Here is a 13,177-nt window from a genome sequence, read left to right as displayed (position 1 = left end):
CAAGGTCCGCCACTGATAGGAACCATGTGTATTGTTGTAGTGGCTTGGGCTAGCGAGCCATATGTTTTTACATCTAACAAACAATTTAATAATTAGAATAAGAATGATACGGAGTACCATAAGACAACAAGCACATTCGAAAACTTGATGATTTTCAAGGCTCTTGAGTTGGTCGGATATGATTGATGTATCTAAGGTCTCTTAATCAAAATTTCAAGTCTTGTCAGTTTATAGTTCACCAGGAGTCCCCTGATTAAAAACTTTTTAAGAATTCATGTAACTTTGTAGCGAAATCTCACACGTCACACTAGTAAGAGAAAACTTATCTCATCGCTCTCATGATGGTTATTGTCAAATGGTATATATGTACAATAATTAAGAACCCCCTAAATTACCTAAGCTTACATTCTTACCCATGGTTACAAACTCACAATTAATAAATTGCGAGTTTTAATTAGAACAAAAATATGAACAATCATTTAACACACTCTTAGCATGCTATTAGCAAATTAGCGGAGGATATTATCCTTCCAAAAATACCTTGTCGTAGGCCCAGTCCATATCCACTCGAATATTTAGATGATTACTCAATAATTATCGAACTATGTAACACCCAACTACTGCACAACTTATCGTTTCAAGCTTGGATCATTAATTGGCTAAATTTTTCTCCAAACATAAAAATTTCATAGCTTCTACCCCTATGTTCATCCGCATTTTGTGGAAAATTTGGTGTTCCAGGAATAACAAACTTTTTAGCAGAGATAAAATGGATTATTATGCTATCTTTAAACAAATGAACCTCGATTGCGGACTACAACATCTTGGTTGAAGAAAGTAAAACATCCTTCAATGGTCTTCCCAATGGATGAAGAGATGATGAATGAAATGGAAAAAATTAGAAATCATTTCCCTAGCCTATTAATTGGCTCGATTTTATGTGATGGGCATTTTCGTTTGAAATGTGATGCCTCCTGGAAATCAAGCCTTCATGCCTCGACTGGATGGATCCTCGTCAACAACAATGGTACTATCATTCATTATGTCTTCTAAATTATGGGCAAAGACTCCTCTGCAAGCGGCAATAGTTCTCAAGAGTGCCATTTCACAGGCCCTTGTAATGGGCTATCGACATATTAATGCCACCTCAGACTGTCTGAATTTTGTACTTCAGATTAATGGCATAGGAGGTATCGATCATGAAGTGAATCAGCAATCTTTATGTTTCTTGTCACTTTTTCTTTAAGTCACCATCCTAGGAAGCTCAATAAATCGCTCATACTATAACCAAGCAAGCTATATAACTAGCAATCTTTTACTCACTATAAATAACAAAAAAAAAAAAACTATGCCCAAATTACATTTCAAGCATAATCTCTTGCTCGATAATAACAAGTCACATATTTGAATCATACTTTTCTATCATATCATATATCATATATCATATATTGTATTACGCAAATTCTTGTTTAGAACAGTTGTAAACACGACAATAGTGAAACGAACTCGGATACTGGTTATTTAAACCCAAATAACAAGTGAAATGGGTTGATTTAATTAGGCATATGTTAAAAAAAATATAATTTCCACGAAAATAGCAACTAAATAATACACATACCTTATTTACAATATTCTCTTTTGACTTTGTATTATCCCACGTTACATTTTATCAGTTTCGTCTTCTACTTCTGCCATCCCTTTGTTTTCATCCATTTTTTTTCCTGTGAAAGATGATTAATGGCAATGATGATACAATACCCGCACTCCATAACGACGATATTGTCAGCCCATCTGTAGATGAAAATGCTAATCCTGGTTCTATTATTTTGAAAGATGGATCAATTCTTTCTTTAAAAGAAGGTAATGAACGTTTTTTGTAGTCCTAATTTCGTCCCATTTCATTGATAATTTAACAATTTCATTGAACGACTATTGTATGAATGTTTTTTGTTACCAGATTTTGATAATTTACCAATTTCATTGAAGCAACTTGTAGTACACTCATATCGTCCCATTTCGTTCATTTTTTTCTTTTGTCTGCTATTTATCAGATTTTGATACCTCTGGTTCTCTCATCGGATTGAAGGCTATAAAGTGGGAATAGTTACTCACTCTGTACAATAGACATGCTGAAGCAACGGGTTTTGGTACCAGAAAAGGCACTCGTCGTATCGAAAAAAATGTCGAGTATGAGAGATATTTTGTCTGTAACTGTCATGGTGAGCATGCTAATGGCCGAGCATTGAATTCTGATGGGACACCCTCTTCGTCAGGTACCCGAACGAAGAAAGTCAACATTACTAGATCTGTTTGCAAGACTTCCATTCGGACACAAGTCAACAATGAAGGGCTTTGGGAAATTTTAAACCATATCCTTGATCATAACCATAGCTTAATGCCCCCTCAATGGCAACATAACCATAGGTCGGAGAGGAAAATAACCGCTAAAGAGGGTGAGGTGATTGAAATGATGACCGAAGCCTTGGTTCGCCCATTTGTCCAATATCGTGTTTTAGCTACTATTTCTGGAGGCGAGGAGTTTGTTGGACATACAAAGAGAGACCATATCAATTACGCTAATAGGATTAAGATGCGTGCTATTGAAGGCGGTGATGTATCAACCTTGGTTGACTTGTTGACCAAATGTCAATCTGAAGACCCAGGTTTCTTCTATCGTTTGAAATTTGGTGCCGACGGAAGATTGTGCCACGTGTTCTGGCGTGACTCGATGATGAAGGAGGATTACTTATTGTATCATGATGTGCTTATCTTTGACACCACTTACCGTACAAATAAATATAACTTGATTTGCGGTCCGTTAATTGGGATTAATAACCATTGGTCGAACATTATGTTCGGGTTTGCATTCATATCGAATGAACAAGATGAATCATTTGAGTGGTTGTTTAATGCCTTCAAGGAATCAATGGGAGAAGATGTCCTTCCTGTAACTATTTTTACCGATCAAGACCTTGCGATGACAAATGCAATTAAAGAGGTAAATAACACTTAACTGGTCATATATTCTTAGGTAAATGGTTACATTTTATAATTCAGCTGTAAATAGTAGCATATTCTCACGTAAAATGGTTACCCTCATAAGTAAGTTATAAATAGTTACATAATATTAGGAAAATGGCTACAATTAACTCAACATGTGCATATTTTGTAATGAAATATTTATATGGGACCAACATTGGTCACATTCTGTTGTTTGTGACCACTCTGATGAAATTAGTGGCCATTTTTTGGTTCTGAATTAAATCCTTTTTTTGTATCTTATTAAGATCAGAATGTGACCAACTTTAAGCTATGTGTAGGTTTTGATTAACTACTATATATAGAATTGTGTTAATTTGTGTTGTTTGTGACCATTCACGCTAAATTAGTGGCTATTATGTGCTTAAAAAATATGGCTGATGTTTCATTACTTTAACCTGTTATAGTACAGTTACTTTATGTACTTAAATGGTCACATATTCATAGTAAAATGGATACATTCTATAATTATGTTATTAATAGTTACCCCATGATCAAATGTTATCACTCAATTGCTAGGTTTATCCAACTTCAAGGCATAGGTTATGTCAATGGCATATCCAACAGAATTTGTTTCACACTATGGTTCACTGAAGCATAATCGATCATTCCAGAGCGTATTCAATAAATGTCTTAATGGTTGTTACAGCGAGGCAAAATTTGAAGATACATGGAGGAAAATGATATCAGACTACGGACTACATGATAGTGATTGGTTTGAACGTCTATATACTTTAAGGGAAAAATGGTGCACCGCATTAAATAAGGAATACTTTTCAGCGGGTATATTATCGTCGTAACGAGTGAAAGCACCAATCATGCTTTGGGGTTCCAAGCAACTAAGACTACTTCCCTTACTGAATTCTTTCACATATTTGAGTCAACAGTCAGAAGATGGAGGTCGGAAGAGGAACGAAATGAATTTAATAATATCCATGCCAAGCCCACATCTGTGTTTCCTATGGTTGACTTATTAGATCATGCATCCCAAGTTTACACACTGAATTTGTTCAGGGCATTTGAGAAGGAATTTGGTATCGCAATCGGTACAAGGGCCATAGAATGTACAACTGAAGATCGTATTAAGTCATACCTTGTGTATCCATCGGGTAGTGATGAAAATTTGCACCATGTCACCTTTGATTCTTCTAACTTACTTATTGACTGCACATGTCGTAAATTTCAGGAAAGCGGAATGTTATGCTTCTACTCCATCCGCATCTTACACCTCCGGTCTGTTTCCGAAATTCCCGACCGATACATTTCAATGAGGTGGACCAAGTTTGCCAAGAAGGAAGTGTGGGACAGACTTCTTCCTAATGATAGGCGGAGAAGTGGCATTAATGAGGCAGTTAATTGGCGGCGTCAATCGCTTACCATGTTCAACAATCTGATAACAAAATGTCAGAGTGTACCCGAAGCGAGGTCGTTATTGGACCATGCTTATTCAAGAGCTCTAGAAGAAGTCCAATCTTTTTTCAACAGTAGAAGAGCGTCACAATGTCCAACAAATAGTGCTCCACGCACAGGTCCTACGATTCTTGATCCTAAACGAGCAATTACGAAGGGGCGTAAACAAAGGAAGAAAAGCGGGATACAAAAACGAAAGTCAAACCGTTCCGCTAAAACAAATGAGGTCGAACTGCCATACACTCCCATTCCTAGGCTCTTATAAGCAAAATATGTTTTTACTCTCTCTTAGTTGGAACAATGCATTTTTGTTTTAATTGAATTTTTGAAGGTAGCTAGTCATTATGCTTACCAAATAAATATACATTGTTTTTCTAATTAAATTGTCGCATAATTAATTTTTCGACCTACAAGTTCCCGATATTTGGTCACAATTTGTTTCATGATATGTTGCTACTAACAAGCTATAAATAGCAAATACATGGCTACAAATAGTAGACAAACGGCCACAAAAGAAAATAACTAATTCAATTAAAAAATACAAATAGTTTAAAATTGGTCACTAAGTATAAATGAATGGTCACAAACATTAAAAAACTACTCTTCAACAAATGTTCCTAAATTTGGTCACAATTTAATCTTAATAAGCTACAAAAACAGAAAAATTCAGTTTGGGGGCACTAATTGTTGGAGTTAGTGTCCTCCACAATAGTGCGTTTACATAATAAATCTCATTAATAGAATATCATCAGATATTTAATTATTTGATCCTCGTCAGTTGATTAACGTAAATCGATAACGGTTGGCTGACTAGAGTTTGACGTTATTGTCGTGAGACGGCGGTGATCAACTGACCCCTTTCGGTCACACCTAAAGGAACGAACCCCAATTGACAACTAATTAATTGTATGAGATATAATTTAATTAGTCCCCTTATTTATAGACTAAAAGGTTAGTCGATTATTTTTAGAGAGATTTTGAGTTGCGAACTCGAGGAGCGGCAGTTATTATTTAACTATGCGATAATTAAATAATATATTTTATGAGACGGGTTTTAGTTAATTAATTGTTAATTCACTAAAATTGTACTAATTGATTAATGTGATTAATATTAGTACGTAAATAATATGTGTAGTGATACACATATATTTACGGAGTGATTTGGACGAATTAATTATGAAAGTATTTAAACATGAAACGATGTTTAAAATAAAATTACACGTATTTGTGTGACAAATATAAGAACCAACATGGACCCGTAAATGGGCAAGTGGACCGTGTAAAATAAAGTTGTGGATGATTAGGAACATAATCATTTCACCTTACTTTATATTCTTCCATAAGTTATCTTATAATGATTTTGCATGTGTTGTAAGATTGATAAAAAAATAAGAAATTCACTCTTACACACTACCTCCTACCACCCGCCACTTTCCCTCTATTTACTCCATCTAATGTTCATTTTCTACACTACTTCACTCATGTGGTTTTGCATGTGAATAATTTTTGGTTTATCTCTCTAAAATAAGTATCATTTCTTACTAAGATTGTTAGTATACAAAATATATTATTACTAAGATTGTTAGTAATATTAACATATTATTAAGGGTTAGTTTTACAAATATCTAGTTAGTATTTGTGAGATAATTTGTGGGTGTAGTTCTTGGGTGCAACTTGAAGGAGACTTTCTTTTTGAAGGTTTTTCAAGGAGGATCATCCATATATTTTTAGCTCAAGAACAAACTAGTAAGGTGATTTAGTTTGTGCCCATTTTACCATAAAATCAATGTAAGGAAATTGTTTTTCCTTAAACTTTCATTTTTATGCTTTTATATTTGCATGCATGTTACATAGATCACCTAAATGATAAATTATGAGATAATTTAATTTTTATTAGATAGTCTAATATGGATCTATGATCTTTCAAGTGGTATCAGAGTTTAGGCTTGTAATTTGCATGTTGATTTTAAGCATATTAATAAATTATGAGATAATTTATAAAAACTCAAAAAAATGTGTTAGAAGAGGTTTTAGCATGAAATTTTTGGGGCATGTATATCTACTGATCTTAAAAGATTTGTGGTTAAGTTTGGTGATTTATGAAATTATTTTGCTATTTTTAATGATTTTTGGTAGAAAACCGAGTCAAAATGCCGTATTTTAGTTAAAAATTGACTAAAAATAGTTAAAAGATGATTCGGGCCATGAAATTTTTATGGTGTTTCATTAATGTTTTCTACTGATTGTATGCAAAAGGATGAAGGTTGGTTCGAATTTTTTGCATGTTTATTGATTTTATGAGATAAAAGTCGATAAAAGTGATATTAATTAATCATAATTTCGAAACAATTGATTCCGCCCTTGATAAATTTATGTACATTTAAAAATATTATTTAAATGTTAAAAGTAAATTTTAAAATGTGTTTTCACCTTGTTTTGATGTTTATTGGTTTTAGTGGTTAAAAACCGATAAATATCGATCTTTTTCTTCATAAATTTTATCCGGATTTTTGGGGCAATTTTTCTGACATTTTAGTGCTCTTGGGAGTGTTCCATAATACTCAAAATTTTTGTTTCAATTTTTGGGTAATTTTTCAATTATTTTGGATTTTTACTTAAAAATTATGATTTTACCGATTAAATTAGCAAAATATCACCAAATCAAACTAATTATTTATCATAAAATTAGTGAGGACTAATTTTGAGGTTCAAAACAGTTTGGACAATTAGTTTGGACTTAAATGAGATTTAAGAGTTCATTATTGATTTTTACATGTTAAAAATCGATTAAATCCACAAAAACCGAGATGGATACCAACGATTGATAGAAAGGGCGATTTTGGCATCATTTTAAAGCATTTTAAGCATATTTATTTAAGTTGAATGAATGATTGTCATTTATTTAAATTATTTATCTTGTTGTACCTAGTATGGCCTAGTTTATTTTAATCGTTATTACCCGAAATGAATGGGAATATCGATTTGTTTGTAATTAAATACGATCTCGTATCGTCGGTTTGTAATTAATTAATAGTTTTATTTATTTTATTAATTAATGTATAATAGGAATAGTTATGTAATTCAATTGTAATAGTTATTCTTACCGGTGTTTCCAAATGACGGATTACATCGAGACGGAGTCTATTTTTGGAAGGTGTTCCAAATCCCACAAGAAGGAGCCACTTTTGGAATGAAGAGGCAAGGGACCAAGGAGTTGGTTTCCGAAATGTAATAGACTAGTTTTTATTAACTAGGTGGTCATACTAGGATTTATTCATATGCTTACTTGTTTGCTTGTTTTATTTTTCGCGCATGCCAAAATCGCCATTCACATGCATTTTATTTTCGCGGTTGTCAATTCACGTCATTTACATTCACCGACTTAGTTCACTTATAGGGAATTTGTGACTAAATTGACAAGATCTCTCACATAACTAAAATTGAGATTAGCCTTACCAATTAGTAACACCTATGAATCTCTTGTTCATTAGAGCCACGCTCGCACAAGCGGGGTGTTCTCTTTTTACCTTGAGTAAGTAGGGTGGTAAACGGTCATCACACGCTAAAATTGGTTGGACTCAACGGGATATAAGACGGTCTTGTGTTCCGGGGCTAGTAGATGGATTTAAGGAAATTCGTCGACCAAGAGTTCTAGAGGTAGAATTAGTCAACGTGACTTACCGAATTTACACAATTATGGGATGTTTCGCCCAAGCGATGCTCATTTTTGTTTAATATTTGGGTCTTGGAATCATTTATATAATTTAGTGGGAGATCATTATATAAATGTTAAAACTTGTTAAAGATGTTTCACAAGTAAAATTAAAGCATTGAATGTTAATTTTTCCTATTTTTCGTTCATTCTCATAAATGTATGACATCGCGCACTTCATTCCTCCTTTCTCTATTTATTGTTATACTTGTTTCATTCTTTCATAGAAAGCGGTTTCTTTGAAAGAATTAATGATTGGTAACATGAATTACCAATTCACCTACATTAGCTTACAACGATTTTTGCGATTATTATACAACTTAATTAATGTCCATACATATTAAAAAGGGGTTTCATGTTGCAAACTCATATTATGAGTTTAAAAGGAAGTCACATTTTATCAAGAGAGTCTTGATTTCGGAAGTGACACCTCCGTCATGATGATGACATATTAGTTTTAATTACTCAAGTGTAATTCAAAAGTTTGCGAAAAGAGTTTTCAAAAACACTTATAATACTCCAATATGATACCGTCAAATGGCTCACTTCGAGAAAGGCCAAATCGATTGTTTACGCGCTAAAGAGTTTAGGCATATGATAACAATTGAACGGTTAGGTAGTCCAATTTCGCAAGAAGTTGAGATTTTGCCACATGTTACACTCACTTTATAGTAATTCACTCTTACTAAGTGTATAAAATATCACGAATGACATGAAGAGAGGTCTTCATGAGATTCATTTTTGCTTGATTGAAGCAAAGAGGAATGTGAAAGTGAGTGGGAGTTAAGAAGTATCAACCCTAGATGTATGCGATAGAACAAAGTTGAAAGAGACATCTACTCAATGGATAGGCTAGTTCCACTATCTTGGTACGAGATACCAAGTACAGGTCATTTCTTTGTAAAGAAGTTTACACGAATTGATAAAACGTAAGACGTCTAGCATAAGACATTTTTGTATCAAAATAGAGCTAGAGTAGCAATGATTTCGATAAGGACAAATGTACCTAAATTTGGTTTTAAAAGAATGTAATCATCTATGTTCATACATAGAAGGCATCACTTATGTGATTTAAAATAAAATGTTGTACCTACTCCTATGATAACGTGGTGGTTGGTTTAGACTTTAGACCACTTAAGTTAGAGGAATTTTACATTCTTCACGAAAACTAAATGTTATACTATCTTGTAGATTTTAAAGTCTCTAATCTGGTGAACCCAATTGATCAAACATCAAGTAAATTCGTTTCAACGAGTAAACGAAAAGCACATTGAACAACCATTTGATTGTGAGTCTTATGGTGTGTGTGCATATATTATGTTTTTCTTTTGCAGAAAAGAAACACAATAGTGAGGTGATTGACCATATACATACGGATGTGTAAGGTCAATAGTTGGTTATATATATATACTTCGTTACTTTTACCGTAATGTTAAGTAGATATGAAAACCTCGTATCTATTTAATAAGACATAAAAGTGATTTTTGAAACTTGGAATATTTTCAAAATGAAGTAGTAAACCAAAAGCACTTCAAGATCATAATGTTGATCGGAAATTTCAAAGTAATGACTTTGAAGGTCAAATGGGTAATATCAAGTAATGACCTTAATAATCACTAGGAAGATTGTGAACCAGTTCACATAATACCTTCTCCTTGGGACACCATAGAGTATAGTGTAGTCAAGTATATAAACCGAACTTTATGAGATATACACTACTACAAGAACCCTTTACTACATCGGAGTTTTAGGGTCATGGACATGGGATAGTGCTCCGATGTAGAGTTCGGTCATGTCCTTATGGTAGTAATGCACATCGGATTTACAACCGATGTCCATTTTTGGATGGACATCGGATTTCTTATATATCCCATGTCCATTATTGTTGATACACATCAGATTTTACTCATAATCCCATGTCCTTTACTTGGATGGACATCGGATTTCTTATATATCCCATGTCCATTATTATTGATCCACATCAGATTTTACTCATAATCCCATGTCCTTTACAATCTTGTACATCAGTTACTTTCCAAATCCGATGTCCTTTAGTACCCATACACATCAGAGTTTTTTCAAAACTTCATGTGTTTTAGAAACGGTTTACATCCAATTTCTTTGAACCGATGTCCATTATTTTGTCAATTTTTTAAAAAAAAAAATTGGAAATGGTACTTCTAATGCAAATGAACTGTTAATCCAAAACAGAGGCCATTCATAAATGGCAAACCATATTCCATTCATAGATGGCTTACCCAAATTGGAGGCCATTCAACCAAACATATCAAATTCATACCAAATTTTGACAAACGTTGTTCGTCATACATTGTTTGAATTCAAGCGACTAATTTAAACAATCCAACAAAGGTTTTAATACGTTTCTTACGACAACAAAACATGGCCTTCAAGATCCCGAGACAAACAGAGTTTTTTAATCAAACTAATAGATTACTACTACAACTAGGCATTGGAAAATAGTTCGCCCACAAGTCCCGAACTTCATCGATTTCATCTTGTGAATATGCCATTTTGTCTTGAAAAACCTGAAAATCATGCACATGACGACGTCTTATATAATACCACAAATACTAAACAAATTTGAAGCTCAATAATGGGATTTTATGGTAGTAAAACTTGGCAAGGCGACAACAAGTGCCATCATAGGCTATCATAGTTCTTGTTGATAAGGCAAGGGGGTAAACATTACTTGAAAACATTATACAAGAGTTTTAAAATTTGGGTAATCCGACCTCATCGATAGCTTTCGTCGGGTCCGAACGAGTCACAATTTCCAGATGTACCTCATTATGTAGTACCCGCATTCTCGTATCACCTTCTTGACGAGCACACTAAAACAAAGCATGTCGGCAAATTAAAGCAACCATTTTTTGCTATTTAAACGTAATAAAACAAGTAGACATCTGATATAGTAATGAACTTACATTAATTTTCAGCCATTGCGGTGTTTGAGAACTCTTTCTTGCCCCACCGTTGTAGCCGTACACTCGTATAGCTCTATATAAGGTTTCCAATAAATAATTGTCAGCGAATATAGTTCGAAATGGACATTCAGCGAACATTGTGCATGCATAATAACTATCAAGTTCAACTTACGTATTAATGTAGGTTCTTAACTTTGAAGGCACCGAATTTCCGTTGAATCAAACCAAAGTACTTGATTACGATCAACAACGTCAAATACAAGGAGCATCCAATGATCCCTGTGAATAATTTGTAATTTATTACATAATAATCAATAATCAAACTGTTGATACATTTTTTAATACGAGGCGGTAAGGTTTGAGTACTTACTTAGCACCATATGGAGCGAAGTAAATTTTTTTTTCAAGGCTTGCATCCTTGTAGAGATAAGTGTTATTGCATCATCTTGAGCATGGCCTAATAATGAAGTCACTTCTGGACATAAGAACCCATACGTTTTGATGTCACAGACGCTAAACAAGTACCTATAACAATAAACATACAAGTATAACCAAAATTGTAAGATAAAATCAATGACCAATGTCAAACTAAATATATGAGATGCAATTTTAAATCCGGAGTCATTACATACCCAAGAAAAGTCTGAATGACTGGAAGGGAAAGCTTCTCCATGTTCAATAGTGCAGTAATGTCGTCCTTGGCTAGGCGCAGCCTTCGCTTAGATCCTAAGACATCCTCGGTCAAGTAGACATCAGTTACTTGAGTATCGCCCATCATATCGACTACCTTGGACATTAATCGTCGGACTCAAATTTTTGGTCCAAAAGAGTTTTCAAGTTGTTGTTTGATCTTGCCACCGATCGATCAATTGTTCTACTCTTACCACTTTCTACCTTTTTTGACTTAGGACTCTCAATTGTCTTTCGCTTTTTGCATTTTGAGTTTGTGTCGACTTTGCCTCTCTCTCGCCTCACGTTTCTTCCGAGATTCTGAAGAAAAATGGAGAAGCTATAATTACCACTTTCATATCTTTGAAATACTTATGCAATTTTCAATTAAGTATGACTTTCATACCTGGCAGCGCAAAGTGATTAAATTCTTGACCAAAGAAGAAATGAACAATTGCATCACCAACAAAGTAGCAAAATCATCGGTTAGTACAGGTAATGGTATGTCGTCCATATCTTCCATGATAACGTAAACGCATACCCTTAAATTTTCTACTCCAATTGGTTTACCGTGGCATCGATGCCTTCTCGGTGGTCTTGAATACTCGTCCATTTGCCACCTTCTTCAAGTCAGCATTATCTTGCACAGATAGCTCGCACTCAAATCCCTGAGGAACAATAATGACAAACAATGAGCATTACTACAATATTAACTACTCTAAGCGGTGCGGGTGACTTGTTTCTTATTTATTTACCTTCTCGGGTATATCATCAAATGATGGGGCGGGATTATCAAGAAATTCATCAGGCACACTGTTATCAATGTACTCGACCTCATCAACATCTTTTTCATTATGGACGGAGTAACTGATATTCTCGTTACTCCGTTTCTCTCCCATCATTTCCATTTTCTTATAAACATCGGCCTGTACTTTTTCAGTGATCTGCTTGGTCAGCACAGAGAAACTCCGGCGATAATCCTCCTCACTTTTTTGCTGCAGCTTTTAAGGGCATGTGCCAAAGTATTGCTTATGCCCCACTCGACCCCCAACACCTCTTACACGACCATAATGCTCAGCAGTTCCAAGTACCTTAGTTAATTCATCAACCTTCCCACTCGGTACAAATTCCTTTTTCTTGACCATTTCCTTCACCAGTTTCTGATTGGAAGTTATGAGCCACAACAAATTTAATTTCAGGCAATATATATAACATTAATAAATCAAGTATAGTCAGAAAGTGTGACACTCACATATTCTTCAACTTTTTTTTTAGTCTCCGGATTTAGACATTCACCATCTTTCCCTATTCTTCCCTCTATCCACAAGTCACCCCGTTTTATCACAGTTGGGGTTTCATCAGATAATTCTCCCGACTCATCGTTGCCCGCTTCTTCTTTTTC

General features: G+C 34.3%; 1 protein-coding gene across 1 annotated transcript; it reads left to right on the top strand.

Annotated features, from left to right (window-relative positions):
- Positions 1-1,024: 1,024 nt before the first annotated feature.
- On the top strand, positions 1,025-3,013 carry LOC141608494 (protein FAR1-RELATED SEQUENCE 5-like). Its single transcript, XM_074427840.1, has 4 exons — positions 1,025-1,204; positions 1,731-1,860; positions 1,958-2,018; positions 2,125-3,013. The coding sequence occupies exons 1-4, from the start codon at positions 1,025-1,027 to the stop codon at positions 3,011-3,013; spliced, it is 1,260 nt and encodes a 419-aa protein (XP_074283941.1).
- Positions 3,014-13,177: the final 10,164 nt, after the last annotated feature.

Source organism: Silene latifolia, chromosome 10 (assembly GCF_048544455.1).
Source record: "Silene latifolia isolate original U9 population chromosome 10, ASM4854445v1, whole genome shotgun sequence".
Classification (NCBI taxonomy): domain Eukaryota; kingdom Viridiplantae; phylum Streptophyta; class Magnoliopsida; order Caryophyllales; family Caryophyllaceae; genus Silene; species Silene latifolia.
Note: the sequence above shows the minus strand (reverse complement) of the source record. Positions and strands in the feature narration are given on the sequence as shown.

Bases quoted from the DNA above. Each gene is read 5' to 3' on its own strand.
- LOC141608494 (XM_074427840.1), top strand. From the start codon at position 1,025: ATGGTACTATCATTCATTATGTCTTCTAAATTATGGGCAAAGACTCCT. The intron at 1,205-1,730 runs GTGAATCAGCAA...TTCCTGTGAAAG, and splicing joins TAGGAGGTATCGATCATGAA to ATGATTAATGGCAATGATGA. The intron at 1,861-1,957 runs GTAATGAACGTT...TTTTGTTACCAG, and splicing joins AATTCTTTCTTTAAAAGAAG to ATTTTGATAATTTACCAATT.